This window comes from Setaria viridis, chromosome 8, assembly GCF_005286985.2.
Source record: "Setaria viridis chromosome 8, Setaria_viridis_v4.0, whole genome shotgun sequence".
NCBI classification, from domain to species: Eukaryota; Viridiplantae; Streptophyta; class Magnoliopsida; order Poales; family Poaceae; genus Setaria; species Setaria viridis.
The window spans coordinates 39,384,391-39,400,798 of record NC_048270.2 but is presented as its reverse complement, the minus strand read 5'-3'; the positions used below and the strand labels follow the sequence as shown (position 1 = coordinate 39,400,798).

The 16,408-nt window shown below is 50.0% G+C and overlaps 4 protein-coding genes across 4 annotated transcripts; 2 read left to right on the top strand and 2 right to left on the bottom strand.

Annotated features, from left to right (window-relative positions):
* The first annotated feature begins 1,374 nt into the window (after positions 1 to 1,374).
* LOC117866383 (indole-2-monooxygenase) lies at positions 1,375 to 3,233 on the top strand. The gene is made up of 2 exons (XM_034750579.2): positions 1,375 to 2,407; positions 2,505 to 3,233. Exons 1-2 carry the CDS (start codon positions 1,502 to 1,504, stop codon positions 3,126 to 3,128), a joined length of 1,530 nt encoding a protein of 509 aa, XP_034606470.2. The 5' UTR covers positions 1,375 to 1,501; the 3' UTR covers positions 3,129 to 3,233.
* A 913-nt stretch (positions 3,234 to 4,146) lies between these two features.
* On the bottom strand, positions 4,147 to 4,530 carry LOC140220325 (uncharacterized). Its single transcript, XM_072290342.1, has one exon. The coding sequence runs from the start codon at positions 4,528 to 4,530 to the stop codon at positions 4,147 to 4,149; it is 384 nt and encodes a 127-aa protein (XP_072146443.1).
* A 3,608-nt stretch (positions 4,531 to 8,138) lies between these two features.
* LOC140223591 (phenylacetaldehyde synthase-like) lies at positions 8,139 to 9,093 on the bottom strand. Its single transcript, XM_072295613.1, has one exon. The coding sequence runs from the start codon at positions 8,900 to 8,902 to the stop codon at positions 8,330 to 8,332; it is 573 nt and encodes a 190-aa protein (XP_072151714.1). The 5' UTR covers positions 8,903 to 9,093; the 3' UTR covers positions 8,139 to 8,329.
* A 2,272-nt stretch (positions 9,094 to 11,365) lies between these two features.
* On the top strand, positions 11,366 to 12,622 carry LOC140223694 (tricetin 3',4',5'-O-trimethyltransferase-like). The gene has a single exon (XM_072295808.1). The coding sequence runs from the start codon at positions 11,452 to 11,454 to the stop codon at positions 12,535 to 12,537; it is 1,086 nt and encodes a 361-aa protein (XP_072151909.1). The 5' UTR covers positions 11,366 to 11,451; the 3' UTR covers positions 12,538 to 12,622.
* The last annotated feature ends 3,786 nt before the right edge of the window (positions 12,623 to 16,408 follow it).

Here is a 16,408-nt window from a genome sequence, read left to right as displayed (position 1 = left end):
TTCCCCAGCAACGGCCCAATCCCCGGGTGGATGTGACCCAGCAGCGGCTGCCCCATCCCTGGAATGAGGTGCAGCGCTGGTGTGGGCGCTATCGGAGGAGGTGGCCATGGTGAACTACACAGGAGCGGTGGCGGCACCCAACGCTCGGCGGTCCCTTTCCTCCCAGCGACGCAAAAGAGCGAACCGGAGTGGTGCACGGTGAAAGGCCCTCGGCAATGGCAGATGGTAGGTAGGAGATGCACCGCTCTCCGTCATGTGAGTCTGTCCCCAACACATCCCATCTCGCCTCTGCCTCGTACTCCACCTCGTGGCTCAATGGAGGTGCTTCCTCGCCGTCAGGCACGCACGCAACTTACTTCACTTCTTGGCTCCCGGTCTCTCCTGTGGCCGGATCGATGCCAGGGCTAATCCTCAATGGGTCTCTACTATGAATTTTAATCAAGGGCGACAGGATCGGAGTTTCGAACATATGCCTATCAGTTACACACCAAGGGCTTGTTTGTTTCAAACCTTTGTTTTTCTGCCTGGGCTAGGCAGACTGCTCACCGCCACTCCTCGCCGCTACCCCGCCTACGCACCGTTGTGCCTGAACCGCCCCTAGCTCTGTCCTCCGGCAGCCAGCGACGAGTTCATGCACCTCCCCTTTTGCCCCGCCACGATTTCAGCACCGTGGGGAAAGGCTAGCAAGCTAGCAAGAAAGTGTATTGAAAACACCATCTTTTCTATTTTTCCCTTTAATTTCTCCAGTGGCACAAATGACCGCCATAATTTGTGTCAATTTTTTATGTTGAAAACACTACTAAAGTGTGATCCATTTCAATTAGTTCGAGCTCAAAAGCCTCCATAGATTTGAAATCAAAATTCATCAAAGTTAGATACATTTAGACTTGTGCGAGCTTCTGCTACTGGTCGGATCCGCCGCCACAGTGCCAATGCCAATGCCATATCGCACCATGGGTGCCACCCAGCAGCGTGCATGAACTGCATCAAGTTGCAGAGCCGTCGGTAGCATCCATGAGCTGCCCGTCTACCAGTGCGCCGACCAACTATTGCGAGCGCCGCTGTCACTACACGCAGCTCATCTGAGAGAAAAGCATGCCAATTAATCCAGCACCAAACACATATTTTATTGGAATCTCGATCGTCTCGTGTTCCTCTTGGTACACAACATACATGAGGACAGTGGTATATAGTCGAGATAAAAATTAATATAATAGTCGAGATAAAAATTAATATAATAGCACATGGGCAAATAAAGAAAGTCTGCGTCGGGTGCAGTTTAATAAAAAGGATGATTATTCGATAGGATTCTCTCATAAAATATCAGATCTGGTCGGTCCTGTCTGATCTGATCTAGTGATGATGCAGAAAAGAAGAAAAATAGCATACTCTTCTTGCTGTCTGACGGATCACGACTACCGAGCTCTACAAAAACTGCAACGAGCTGGTTCTAACTTGTTGCGCTAGCAAGCCGTGTGTTGTGCACACTAGTTGATCAGCCATGGCGGCTCCAGCGCTAGCGCACCTCTACGAACACGCATCTCCAGAGTCCCTAGCCCTCCTCTTCTTCCTCTTCCTCGTCGCCGTGCACTTGGCAACACCAAGGTCAAGAACAGAGAAGCTGCTCCGGAAGCTACCGTCGCCTCCGTTCAAGCTCCCGATCATCGGCCACCTCCACCTCATCGGATCCCTTCCCCACCACTCCCTCCGCGACCTCGCCAAGAGGCACGGGCCCGACGTGATGCTCCTCCGCCTCGGCGCCGTGCCAACGCTCGTCGTCTCCTCCCCACGCGCCGCCAAGGCCGTCCTGCGCACGCACGACCACGTCTTCGCCTCCCGGCCGCACTCCGCGGTGGCCGACGTCCTGTTCTACGGCTGCACCGACGTCGGCTTCGCCCCCTACGGTGAGTACTGGCGCCAGGCCAGGAAGGTGATCACCACCCACCTCCTTACCGCAGCGAAGGTCCGGTCCAACCGCGCCGCCCGCGAGCAGGAGGTCCAGCTGGTTTTAGCCAAGGTGACGGCCGCCGCCGCCATGGGCATCGCGGTCGACGTCAGCAAGCTCTTCAGCTTCTTCGCCAACGACATCGTGTGCCAGGCCGTGACGGGCAGGCTCCCCAGGGAACAAGGTCGGAACCAGCTGTTCCGGGAGCTGTTAGAGACGAACGCCAAGCTCCTGGGGGGATTTAACCTGGACGACTATTTCCCGAGCTTGGCGAGGTTGGACTTGGTATCGGCCAAGGCCGTGAAGCACAGGAAGATATGGGATGACCTTTTGGACAGCCTCATCGACAAGCACAAGACCAAGCCGGTCGATGGTGAGGACGAGGAGGACTTCATCGATGTGCTGCTCTCCGTTCAACAAGAGTACGGCCTGACCAGAGACAACGTCAAGGCAATACTGATGGTATGTTTATTTTTCACGAGAGGTACATATGAGACGTTTCATGGACTAGCTTGGTTAAATTTGATTTGGAGTTCTACTTACCGATATGTTCATGTAGGACATGTTTGAAGCTGGGACGGACACAACCTACATAGCACTAGACTACGCCATGGCTGAGCTGATGCGGAATCCCAAGGTGATGACCAAGCTTCAAGCTGAGGTGCGGGGGTGCGCAAGCAGGGGGAAGGAACTGGTCACTGAACAAGACCTGAGCGGCATGAGCTACCTGACGGCGGTGATGAAAGAGTCAATGCGGCTACACGCGCCGGGGCCTCTTTTGATACCCCACTTGTCCATGGCCGAATGGGAGGTGGAGGGATATACCATACCCTCTGGGACACGTGTAATCGTCAACGCGTGGGCTCTAGGCAGGGACTCCACCTACTGGGAGAGTGCAGAGGAGTTCATGCCCGAGCGGTTCATGGAAGAAGCCGTGGATGCTGCTTCTGACTTCCAGGGGAACGACTTCCGTTTCTTGCCGTTTGGGTCTGGGCGAAGGATGTGCCCGGGTATAAACTTCACCACCGCCACTTTCGAAATCATTCTTGCCAACCTCATCTACCACTTCAACTGGGAGCTTCTGCCGCGGTCGACAGGCGTCGATATGTCAGAGTCGTATGGGATGGATGTGCACCGTAAGGAGAAGCTTCTTCTTATCCCTCGCATGGCTCAGGATGTCTAGCTTTCTGAATTATTGTATCACATTTCACACCTGTTTGCAAATAAATATATGTAAGTCAATCTCAGCTGCTATGAACAACAATAAGTGCTTTGTTTCCAACAATAAGTGCTTTGTTTCCAACAATTATTGTGTTTCCTAGGAAAAAGAGATGTGAGTCGATTGAGTAATAAGCATTCTATGCATTTCCATGCATCAACAAATTTTGCCCTTTTAAATTTCTGTTCTTACCTATTCTGAAATTTATCCCCTGTTGTTGCCTTTAGCTTTCACAAATAAGTTTTATAACATATTATATGAGCTCTTTTACGGAACACAACACTAGACTATACTTGTGTTCGAAAATGACTAGTATAAACATATCCGACGGTCAAGATTAATTACATACTACTGAAACCTACGCCTATGGTATGAGTAGTATACATGAGTAGTATAGGTAGTATAAGGGTATCATGGTAAGCAAACACAAATGGCACCACTATAATTTTATTTTTGATACTAGCAGAAAGTTTAAAAGACCATTCTATTTGAAATATCACTTTTTACATTGTAATAATTACTAAATTATCCATAATAATGAACAGTTAGATCTTATATATATATACTATATACTACTAAGTAGTAGTATTGTGTATCGTAAAAGAGCTCTATCATCTTGGTGTTCATTTTGTAGTAACGAGCCTAGTTTCCTTAAACAAAAGAGATGTGAGACGGTTGAGTGATAAGCACTCTTGACGTGTTGCAAATTTCGGGGAAAATTTGTTCAGGTGTGTGGCTTAGCTATGTTTTGAGGTACCCGCTTTGTTTTGCCATCCGCACTGATTTTTACCTTTTGTTTAGCTCTCTTAGGCTCGTCGTGGGCCTTTTGCTTTGCTATGTTTTCGGCTTCGTTTGACGAGGCTAGATGGTGGACATTCTTTTGGCCCGGGGCTACCCCTTTTTCTATGTTCCTTGCCATTTGCTGATCACCGTACACCGTTATGACCCCTTTGAGGGTGGGTATTTTCATGCATAGGTACAACTACCTGATTGTTGTGACCATTTTGGTGATGAAGCCACGGCTGAGTATTGCATTGTAGGGATAATGCATTTCCACTACATCGAAGGTGATGTGTTCTGTCCTCGCATTATCTCGGTCTCGGAACGAGACTGGGAGGGCGATTTTTCCCAAGGCCTTCACGGGCTTTCCGCCGAAGCCAAGGAGCGGGACATCCCTTGGGTCGAGCGTGTTCATGTCAATATTCATTTCTCTGAATGCATTTGCGAAGAGAATGTCCACGGAGCTGCCTGTGTCTACCAGGACTTTCCCCACTGTCCAGCCTGCTATCAGTGCTTTGATGACCATCGCATCGTTGTGCGAGGTTGTCTTGAGGTTGAAATCCTCTTCGGTGAAGGTTATGGGCATGTGTGCCCATTCTGGCTTTGCTGGAGGTCCGTCGGGAATGATCACATTGACCTCTCTGAAGTAGTTCTGTTTCTATCTCTTGCTTTCAAACTCTAGCGAGGAGCCCCCGGTGATTGGCATTATCATCCCGAAGGAGGGTAAGGAATTTTGGTTGCTGTTTTGCGTGTTGGGTTCTGGCTTGGGTATTATAGCTGGCATGCTTGGGGGTGGAGGTAGAGTTTCTTGGGGCTTCTGAGGCGGGTTGGGATTGGGGTGCTGTGGAATTGTTTGGTGGTAGGGTTGTATGTGCGGTGGAAGAGGCCAATTTATTGGTTGCGGGAAGTTGGCGAAGCTGGGTTGATTGTGGTAGAAGGTTGGGTGTGGGTAAAAGGCTGTGTGGTGGATTGTTTTGGGTGTCTGCGCGGCTGTCCTTGCAGCTTCTTATGCAGCTTTTCTCTCTTCCTGTTTTTTTTTGGGGCACCACTCTGTGTTGTGATGATTCTGATGGCCATGGTTGACACAGTAAAACGACTTTGGTTGTTTGCCTCGACCTCGTCCTTTGCCAGAGTGGCCCCCTCTTTGGGTGCTGTTGTTTTGGCTTTGGCTCTGGTTTTGGTTTTGGCTTCCCTCGATGTTCATGATGCGGTTTTGGTTTTGATTTGGGTTTTGAGGCTTGTTGTAAGGCGAAGGTTGCCAGCTTCGGTTTTGGTTTTTTTGTCTCTCTTTGTTACGTTCCGCCACTCTTCGGCGGTGGTCCTCATCGGACCTGATGTATTCATCGAGTTTGCTGAAGAGGGCAGTCATGGTTTTAGGCTCCTTCCTTAACAATTTTGAGGCTGTTGGGCCGGGGGTTAGGCCCACGATGCAAGTGGATATTGCTACAGACTCCTCAATTTGCGGTGCTTGAGAACAAAGTTGAACGTATCTTCTTACATACTCTGCAAGCGGTTCCTTGTGCTTTTGCTTGCACTGAAAGAGGTTTGCCTAGGCCGTGTGAGGGTGGTGGAAACCCTAGAAATTTTGAGTGACCTTCATCTTGAGGTCATGCCAGTTGATCACCATGTGTGGAGGGAGCAGCGAATACCAATTTAGCGTTGCGCCCTCGCAGGCAATTATGAAGGATTTGGTGAGGACGACATCATCCCCTCCGGCCGAAGCTACTGCAGCTTCATAACTCATTAAGAATTGCCGCGGGTCGGTGCGCCCGTTGAATTTGGGCAAGGTGGTTGGTTTGTAGGTCGTCGGCCATGGTGCAGTTTGTAGCCCTATTGAGAGCGGTGAAGTTGGGTCGACAACAAGGGACACCCCTGGTGAGTGGTGCTGGATGCCTTGGCCGAAGTTGATGCTGGGTTGAAGCTGTGCTTGATCGACAGTGGGACTTTGATAAAAATAAGTTGCGGCCTGGTTTGCATTCTCGAGGGGGCTTTCGAGCTCTGCGACTTCTTCCTGTAGTGCTTCTAGTTGCCGCCTAGCCTCGTTCAACTTTGATAGCCTGGCCGCAGCCTCTTTCTGGTGTTGCACTTGTCGTGCCAACTGTTCCTTCTTTCTTTTGACCTCTTCTATCTTTTGGAGAACTGAGTCTAGTTCATTGTTCAGGCTAGATGGGCCAGTAGCTTCGGGTGTTGCAGACTGGTGAGCATCAACACAGTTGGCAACTTCATTTGCCACAGGTTGGTGGCTTTGGTGGTTGACTTCGTTTGCGGGCTGGTTGCTCATTGCCTTGGCCCTTAGGGCTTTCTCGACTCTTGCAAGACGCTCCGCCTTGTCGGGGAGGATTTGATGTGTGGCTTCGGGGGCCGTGAGCTGGTTGGCTTCTTCTGTGTTGTCTTCCCTCTGAGTTGCAGGTCTCTTTTTGCGTTGTGGTGGCATCGTGGGCTGTTTAACGAGTTAAACCACGGTGGGCACCAAATGTTGGGGGATTCCCAGACAATGATGAGAATACAGTGAACGAAGATAACAGTGGTTCATACAGACATTACAGTGGCTATCCTAACAAAGATTCGTGTCCTTAGGGAGGACGGTTCGCCTCCCTTTATAGAGCTATAAAGTTACATTTCCGCATCCCCGTTATACCGATACGCAACCACTACATCCCAAGAATATTCCGTACAAGACAGTAACTTGGTTCTCATTCGAGACGTCGCTGTCATGGTAAAATTACATATACAGCCTTATACTAGATTCCTATTGCGGAGCCATCCTGCTGTAAAGCGGTTTCGGGGCCACCTTGACTGTCTTCTTTTTCATTTGTAGGCTTCGTTAAGGCCGGGCAGCCTTCAGTTGACATCCCACCCTCTTTAGTCGGAGCCAGTTGACTTCGCCTTTCGGTTATGTAGTCTTCACGAAGCCAAAAATGCTGGGAGCTCCGGGGGGGCTTAACTTAACGAGTCCTTTCCTGCAAAACAACAAAATGGACACCTTCATGATAGTCGACGGTTACTCGCTAACTTCGTAAGGAGGGGGCAAGTGATGAGGTTAGAATCGGTTCAAAGAAAAGGATCCCCGCTGGCGCCGCTCGGGGTGTGTTATGGGGCGGGGTGTTCATTTTGTAGTAACGAGCCTGGTTTCCTTAAACAAAAGAGATGTGAGACGGTTGAGTGATAAGCATTCTTGACGTGTTGCAAATTTCAGGTAAAATTTGTTCAGGTGTGTGGCTTAGCGTCCATTTGTTTCGCCTGATGTTTCTTTTGTATTAACGAGGTTGGTTATGACGGGTCCCTTCCATTGTGAGTTGTGACGGGTCACTTGATGAGCTTTGGTCTTCAATAGATGTATGGACACTCCAGCAACTCTGAATGGGCGAGTGGAGAGGGCATAAATAGCCCATGGACCTAAAAGAGCCTTGGCTCCAATAAGTATTCTATGCATTTCCATGCATCAACAAATTTTGCCCTTTTAAATTTCTGTTCTTACCTATTCTGGAATTTATCCCCAGTTGCTGCCTTTAGCTTTCACAAATAAGTTTTATAACATATTATATGAGCTCTTTTACGAAACACAACACTAGACTATACTTGTGTTCGAAAATGACTAGTATAAACATATCCGACGCTCAAGATTAATTACATACTACTGAAACCTACACCTGTGGTATGGGTAGTATACATGAGTAGTATAGGTAGTATAAGGGTATCATGGTATGAAAACACAAATGGCACCACTATAATTTTATTTTTGATACTAGCAGAAAGTTTAAAAGACCATTCTATTTGAAATATGACTTTTTACATTGTAATAATTACTAAATTATCCATAATAATGAACAGTTAGATCTTATATATATACTATATACTACTAAGTAGTAGTATTGTGGATCGTAAAAGAGCTGTTCATTTTGTAGGAACGAGCCTGGTTTCCTTAAACAAAAGAGATGTGAGACGGTTGAGTGATAAGCATTCTTGACGTGTGTTGCAAATTTCGGGTAAAATTTGTTCAGGTGTGTGGCTTAGCGTCCATTTGTTTCGCCTGACGTTTCTTTTGTATTAACGAGCTTGGTTATGACGGGTCCCTTCCATTGTGAGTTGTGACGGGCCCCTTCCAGGAATCCATGCCTAGCATCGATTTTTTACAAGTATCATAACATACTTAAAATTCAATCGGCCTGCTCCGTAGAAGCAGCCGCTTCTCCAGAAATAGAATCCAATATCGGCAGTAGCACTTATGTATATTGTGTCGCATACATGGTCATAGTGAATGTTCATGGTTCAGATGGATTGACTATTGCATTCATGGTGTGCTCTAACTACGAATGGAAGCAATAATAGAATGCTCAGCTTCTGTTGCTGGCCATGCATGGTATAGCACTAGCAATGAGCAATAACTAACAACCGGTGGCGATCAAGTCGTTGGCCTTCTCCTTGAGAAGCTCCCACGCGGCCCGGACGTGCCGCATCTCTGTCATTGACCCACCCACGGCTAGGCGGATCACAAACTTGTCGTCCACGACGAAGTGCGTCATGAACGCCCGGCCGCTTGCATTCACCGCTGCGAGGAGGTCGCGGTTCAGGGCCTCCACAGCTTTATCCGCCATGAACCGCGGGCGGAGGCGGAAGCACACCAAGGAGAAGTTCCTTGGCACCACGACCTCAAACCGCTCGTCCGCCGCCACGACGTGCTCGAACCACTCTGCCATCTGGATGTGCCTCCGTATGTGCGCGCGCATTCCCGCCGCTCCATAGCGCCGTAGCACCACCCAGAGTTTGATGGCACGGAAGCGGCGTGACAGCGCGATCTGCCAGTCCTTGTAGTCGACCGTTTCCGCCATCTTAGACGCGGTGCCGACATTCTTGAGGTACTCCGGGTCAGTGGACAGTGCGTCGGTCATGGTGGTAGGGTTCGCCACCCAGAGGCAGCAGCAGTCCATGTTGGTGAGGAACCACTTATGTGGGTTCATGCTCAGCGAGTCCGCGAGCTCGGCGCCGTCGAGGTGACCTTGGAACTCCGGGCAAATGGCTGCGCTTCCGGCGTGGGCTGCGTCGATGTGCAGCCAGGTTCCTGTAAAACATGTATTCTTGTCAGATGGTTATAGGAACTGATTGTTGATTGTTAAGTGAGCATGAAATCGTGACCTGTGACCGCATAGCGCATTCCATTTCTACGTATTTAGTGTCACCGTATGGGTGATTAGCGTATAAGAGAGGGAGGTTGAATGAATTACCATAACGTCGGGCAACATGGCCGAGCTCGCGCACTCGGTCAATGGCCCCCAGACCAGTAGTGCCGACGGTGGCGCAGAGGTAAAGGGGAACCAGCCCGCGGGCGACGTCTTCCTCGATTGCTCTTTGGACGATGGTGGCGGTCAGGCCGTATCCCGAGTTTGCCGAAGTCCGCAGGATGCGGAAGTTTGCTGGAGGGATGCCGACGATGCTCGCGCCCTTCTGGAAGGTTGCGTGGGTCTGGTCCGAGGCATACACGACAAGCTTGAGGATGCCCTCATGTCCGAGCTTGCTGAGTGCACGGTCGCGCGCGGCAGCGAGAGTGCACACCACCGCCTCATGTCCAAGCTTCAAGTGGAAGGCTACCCATGGCCACGCAAGAAAACTGATTTCAAGGGGAAATTAGCTAGCTAGATAGCGTTCACTGCAGTACTGAAGGACTAATGAGTGATTTGGTTTCGAAGCCAACTTCTGGTTCCTATGTATAGACTGTGCATTCTGCCATGTGCACCACGAACACAGGTCACAGGAAAGACACTGACGGCATGCTCTACTACCTACCTTCCTGGTGACTCGCATTTTTTCTACAATCGTTTGTAACGTTTCCAATCTTTACAAGTAATAATTAATGATTATCATATCCCAGCCAAAAATATAATAAACTATGTATAATATGGGTGCATGCGGTCATCATGTGCGCATGTCGGAGAAGGTGCTCACGCGCTTGTGTCAGGAGCTCTGGGTGTCACATGCTATGCAGGGTTGCAGACAGATGAAATTGCTTCCGTTCACAATCTCAGACATTTTCGTATGATGAAATATAATGTGCAAGCCAGTGGATTGCAGGTAAACTAGTATACAAAAAGTAGAGCGGATCGAAGGCTTAGGTATTAAATTTCTTTGCAGTTTTTTAGATATTATTTTTCCACTAGGCATGCTCAAGAATAAAATATGAGCCCTATTCCTAAGACCACGTTTCCATATTTGAAGATACTAAATTACTTTTTTATGCAGATATAAATCTTAAGATTAAATAAAATAATAACAAAAACCAAGTATAGGGCAGTTTATTTGTGAACAATACTTATTTTCTATATATGTTGTACTACAAAAATACGATTTCGATTCCCAAGAGATTTTTTAGAAGAAATAACTAAAATCCCTCAATACTAGTAAAATTATGGTTTTGTTTGCACACGTATTGTACAGATGGTCCTCAAATTTTGACTTGCGCGCGGGGTTGGGGTGGGGTTGCTGAAGTGCCATGGTAAGAGCAGGTCCTACCGGTATCTCATCTCACCTCTCATCTTGACGCTAAGAGTTCAACAGTGAAAACATGTCTCCAACCCACCCCTCGTCTGAGCCCCGTCCCTCATCTGCATTCTCATCCGTCACCCTATTCTCTCCCATGCAGGAGCACCCACCCAAGTTCTCATCAGGTTGAGCAACCAATCGCCCTCGGCCACGCCCTGGCTAGGAAAGTTCTGAATTGAGGCTACACCGTGCCGCCAGCCTGGCGCCGTGCCTCCACGATACCCATAGGGTGAGACAAAGAACGACCAAGGGGAGCCACGTAGATTCTGCGAGTGCCGGTTGCGTCTTCCCTCTACGGTCGGCCAGCTCGTGTTCTTGCTCTGGCCGCCCGAGCCTTGATAATGTGCTACGCCGTAGCCTTGATCCACCCGATCCACCTCACTCTGGCATCAGACGCTAGTGTACGTGTTCAACAGGAGAAAGATTGCACCGACACCAGAGACGCAGGACATCCCATGCAGAATATCTTGATTCTTGAAAAACAGTTGTGCAGTAGCGAAGCCATGTCCATCACGCACGTGAAACCATCTCAACCTTGATCTAATGCAAAACAGATTCTCAAAGGGCACAAGGTGCTTCTCTGAAAGTTTCAATAGGACTGCCACTCCTCGTTGTGTCCCGGTGGCATTTCGTGCGCCGATCATATTTGCAGATTCCAAATCGATTAGACTGCAGACAAAACAATATAGTATTCAGCCTCGTGCATCACGATCTTATTAGGAGGGAGGTTTTGCATGGGGTAATAAGAAATATAATAAACAATCACTGCCACGCTAGCTGCTAGCTCTCACACCATACAAGCAATCCCATACTTGTCAAAGAATGCATGATTTTCAGGTTGGTGAACAAAGCCTAGCTCGAAGCTCTATATAAACGGCCCCTTTCGCCTCATCGATCATTCAGCCACCAGCAATCACAACAACAAGGTACACACACCTTCATCAGTTAGTTGAGCTCCAATCCCGGGAGGTAGATGGGTTCCGCCGCGCAGATGGCCATAGCCGACGAGGAGACATGCATGCACGCTCTGCAGCTGGTGTCGTCGGCCATCCTGCCCATGACGCTAAGAACTGCCATTGAGCTGGGCCTGCTCGAGACCCTTGTGGGCGCCAGCGGGAAGGCTCTCACTCCCAAGGAGGTGGCCGCGAAGCTGCCTTCCAAGGCCAACCCCGCCGCGCCGTCCATGGTGGATCGCTTGCTGCGACTTCTGGCGTCCTACAAAGTTGTGTCCTGCGTGGTGGAGGAGGGCGAGGATGGCAGCCTGTGCCGCCAGTACAGCGCCGCGCCAGTGTGCAAGTGGCTCACCCCCAACGAGGATGGTGTCTCCATGGCTCCGTTCCACCTCCTCGCCAACGACAAGCTCTTCATGCACGCCTGGAGCTACATGACGGACGCGGTCCTTGAGGGTGGCAGCCCATTCAACAGGGCGTTTGGGACGCCTTCCTGGTTCGACTACGCCGGTACTGACGCACGCTTCAACGGGGTCTTCAATGAGGCCATGAAGCAGCATTCCGTCATCCTCACCAAGAAGCTCTTGGAGCTCTACACGGGCTTCGACGGCGTCCGCACCCTCGTCGACGTTGGCGGCGGCCTCGGCTCCACCATCCATGCCATCACCTCCAGGTACCCGACCATTCAAGGGATCAACTTCGACCTTCCCCACGTCATCTCCGAGGCGCCGGCCTACCCCGACGTGCAGGTGCAGCACGTGGGAGGCGACATGTTTGAGAAGGTGCCCTCCGGCGACGCCATCCTCATGAAGTGGATCCTCAATTGCTGGGGCGACAACCACTGCGCCAAGCTGCTCAAGAACTGCTACGAGGCGCTGCCTCCGCACGGCAAGCTCATCAGTGTCGAGTGCATCCTGCCGGTGAACCCGGATGCCACAAACAGCGCGCAGGGGTTGATCGGCGTCGACGTGTGCCTGCTCGCGTACAGCCCCGACGGCAAGGAGAGGTACGAGAGGGAGTTTGTGGAGCTCGCCAAGGGCGCCGGGTTTACCAGCGTCAAGTCCACCTACATCTACGCCAACTTCTGGGCCATCGAGTATACCAAGTAGCCGCCATTGTCGTTGTTGCTGGGCTGGCTGGTGCCTCCATATATTCTGCATAAAAAAGTAGAATAAAATGTCCGCATTGCTTTCTTGGGTTTGTTTCCCTGTTGCCGGCGCCACAGCTAGCATGGTGTGTCCTGTAACCTCCACGTCCATATTAATTGGAATAAAATGAAGGAAGAGCAGCCGTTTCGTTTCTCTCGTGGTTTTGCATTGCTCTATGATCATGGTGCAGATGGATGACTATTGCCTTCATGGTGCTAAAGCAAATTGAAAGGAATCGATGCTCGTACCATAAGAAGGGGAGGGGTGAATTAGGCTAGCTTAAAATCCTTGGCCTATGACTTCCACTACTTGCTTCCAAACCTAAACTAGATCATGCTATCTACATGTGCATCTATGGTTGATCTAGTGAAACTTCCCACCCACAAAGAGTTTTGCAACCTAGAGCCAATCCTAACAAGGTACTACTCTGGAAAGTAATTAAAGGCACTCAAGTTGCGAGAATGTAGTGCGGAAATGTAAAGGAGTGGGTTAGAAAAGATGCAAACCTAGCACGATGATTTATCACATGGTATCGGTAGCCAAATGCCACCCCTAGTCCATGCGTTGGAGCTCCACCAAGGACAAGCTCCTACTCACCAAGTCTCTCCCGGTCAAGGTCTTGGGCTCGCTACAAAGGCTCTAGCCAAGCCGGATGACAAGCTATCCACAAATGCAATGCTCACTACTACCCCCCTTCGGTCACCTTGACGTCGTCTTCACCATGGAGCTGCTCCACGAAGGAAGGAGTCTTCTTGTCCCCCGCATCCGGCTGTCGACGCTGCTCCACACTGAGCTGGGGTGTTGAAGACTTGCCGGAGAGCCACCAAGACCCCAAGGTGCCGGCGCCCCAAGCTTACAATAGTGGATCACTCCTTGAACCAATCACAAGGTAGCAACACCTGGCACTACTCTCTCTAGGCCTATCCTAGAGCTAATCAATCTCTTAGCTCGTGCTAAGCCTTGGATTATCGCTTTTGCACTTTTGGTGGCATGGATGTGTTCTTGATGGGCCTTGGTCTTCAATCGATGTATGGACAATCCAGCACCTCTGAATGGGCGAGTGGAGAGGGCATAAATAGCCCATGGATCTCAAAGAGCCTTCGCTACAACGGCTAGTAAAATATGTAAGCATTGGATGATCCGATGGTCACTTGAGATAGGCGTCGGATCATCTGGTGCCCTGTAACACCCAAATTTTTTAAAGAATTTAAATACACTAAAATTTGCTCAATTAGGATGTCATTTAAATTTCTAGGCATTTAATTTTATTTTCTCTAAATTAAATTAAACCATCATAGGAGTTCTTTGTGCATTGCATGCTGGTGCATCTATTTTGATTGCTTGTGTTTGAATGAAAATTGAATCTCAATTTCAATTTCAATTTCAAAAATCTTTCTTTTCCTCTTTTCTCTTCGTCCTCCTGGGCTGCATCCTTCTCCTCCTCCTTTCTCTTTCAGCCCGGATCCTATTTCCCTGCAGCACAGCGCCGCTACCTCCCCCGGCCCGCTCCGCCTTTTCCTTCGGCCCGCGAAGCTGCCGCTTTCCCTTTTTCCCTTGCCAGCCCATGTCGCTCGCTCGGCCCACTCCGTCGGCCTGCCCAGCGGCAGCGGCCTCCTTCCGCAGGTCTGACGAGTGGGACCTACCCGTCATCCCCGTGCTCCGGCCGGGACTCCACTCCGACCGCGCCCGGACTCCGCCCCTGTATAAGCCGCCGCCCCCCCCCACCTCAAGCACCCCGCAACAGCGCTCCCGAAACCCCAGCAAGTGCCGCCACCCTCTCTCCGCCGCCAAGCACCACCTTCCAGTGAGCCTCGATCACCGTGAACCGCCGAAAAGGGATCGCCTTGCTTCTCTCATGCTTCCGGTGTTTTCCGCGCGCGAAATCGAGCCCCGGAGCGCCGTATCGGCTAATTCCAGCAAACCGCCGCCGCTCGTCGCCGCCCGCCGCCTGGTCCGCTGCCGCTTAGGTGTCATCGACGACCGAGACCGTCGGATCCAAATCCGACAGCCCACAGCGAGTCAACCGGATCGCGTACTCAATCGTGTCGCGCCGCGCCTCTTTTGCACTGAAGCGCTCGCCTTTTCCGCAAATCAACCTGCAGTCCAATCTAGTTCAAAAATAATTGTGTTTTGGTCCTGCTTTCTTTCGGTTTAGACCCTGAGTTTCTCTAATTCAACCCGCCATCCTAAGTTGCATTTTTCCGTGTTAAACCTTCGGTTTATAGGCATAATCATGTACAAGCCCTCGGTTTTTCGGAGTTCGACCCTAGAAGTTTTGTTTTTCTCGCAAAAAAGCCCCTGGATCTTGTTTTAATCATATCTTTTGCATCTTAACTCCGTTTTTCGCGTTCTTTATATCCACATGTTTGTTTTAAAGTGTAGATTAATGTTTCAGGCTTGTTTTCTCTGTTTAGTTGTTATTGGTGTACTGTTTTCTTACTTTGTGCCCTTGTTTGCTTGTATGTGCTCGTGTGATGCGTATAGACGTTCAGCAATTTGGGGGATTTGAAGATCAAGCCTTCGAGCAGTACGAACAGCAAGAGCAAGGCCAAGAAAGCAAGTTGTGTCCTTGATCCCTACTTCTCAGTCCTATACACTTTTACTTTCTCGTACTCAACAATTATGCTATGCCCTTGTTAAGATTAAATTGATGGGTCCCAATTAAGGTTTGCCTAGATTGAATTTACCTATGCCTTGACTAACCGGGTGTACTTTTATGTTTGGTAGATCATCCTTAGTTCCTACTTGGGATAAGTTGGTTTAACTGAACTCAATGATTAATCTTGCTTTACTTCTGTTATACCTTTCATTAGTACAAGATCACAAACGTTTAATCGGAACATGGAGAGCCACCCAGGAAAACAGTGCTACCACAAGACTAATTGGCTCTGGTCTTGGCTAAATAATTAGAAACCTTACTCGTGATGAGGCAAGAGGGAGGACTGAGTCGTTGTATCATTGTCCTGTGATAGGTTGTGCATGCCAGACACCGAACCTTAGCGGGTTACCACTGACTAATGAATCTTTGTAAAGGCCTCGTAGCGTCCCTATGCAATCACACCTCGGAAGTGTGGTATGGTGCCTTGCAAACACCGCATGGTTGGGTCCAAAGTTCTTTTGAACTTTTACGCGAGTTGTGGGTAAAGATGTCTAACAGCTGGGACCTATCCCTCATCCCCGTCCTCCGGCCGTATCCGGCTAGGACTCCACTCCGACCGCCAGCGGACTCCGCTCCTATATAAGCCGCCGCCCCGCTGCCCCCTCCCCCCCCCTGCGACCTCGAGCACGCCGCAATAGCGCCCCCGAAACCCTACCAAGCACTGCCACCAGAGCTCCAGCGCCGCCACCCTCTCTCCGCCGCCGCCTTCCGGTGAGCCTTGCTCATCGTGAACCACCAAAACGGGATCACCTTTCTTTTCTCATGCTTCCTGTGTTTTCCGCGCGCGAAACCGAGCCCCGGAGCGCCGTATCGGCTAATTCCGACGAACCGCCGCCGCTCATAGCCGCCCGCTGACTGGTGCGCCGCCGCTTCGGTGTTGCCGACGACCGAGACTGTCAGATCCAAATCCGACGGCCCGCAGCGAGTCAACCGGATCGCATAACGGTAAATCGCGTCGCGCTGCACCTTGTTGGCACTTAAGCCCTGGCCTTTTCCATAAATCAACCCGCAGTCCAATCTAGTTGAAAAATAATTTTGTTTTGGTCCTGTTTTCTTTCGGTTTAGACCCTGAGTTTCTGTAAAAACAACCCGCTATCCCAAGTTGTGTTTTTGCGTGTTAAACCTTCGGTTTCTAGGCATAATCACGTATAAGCCCTCGGTTTTCCGCAGTTC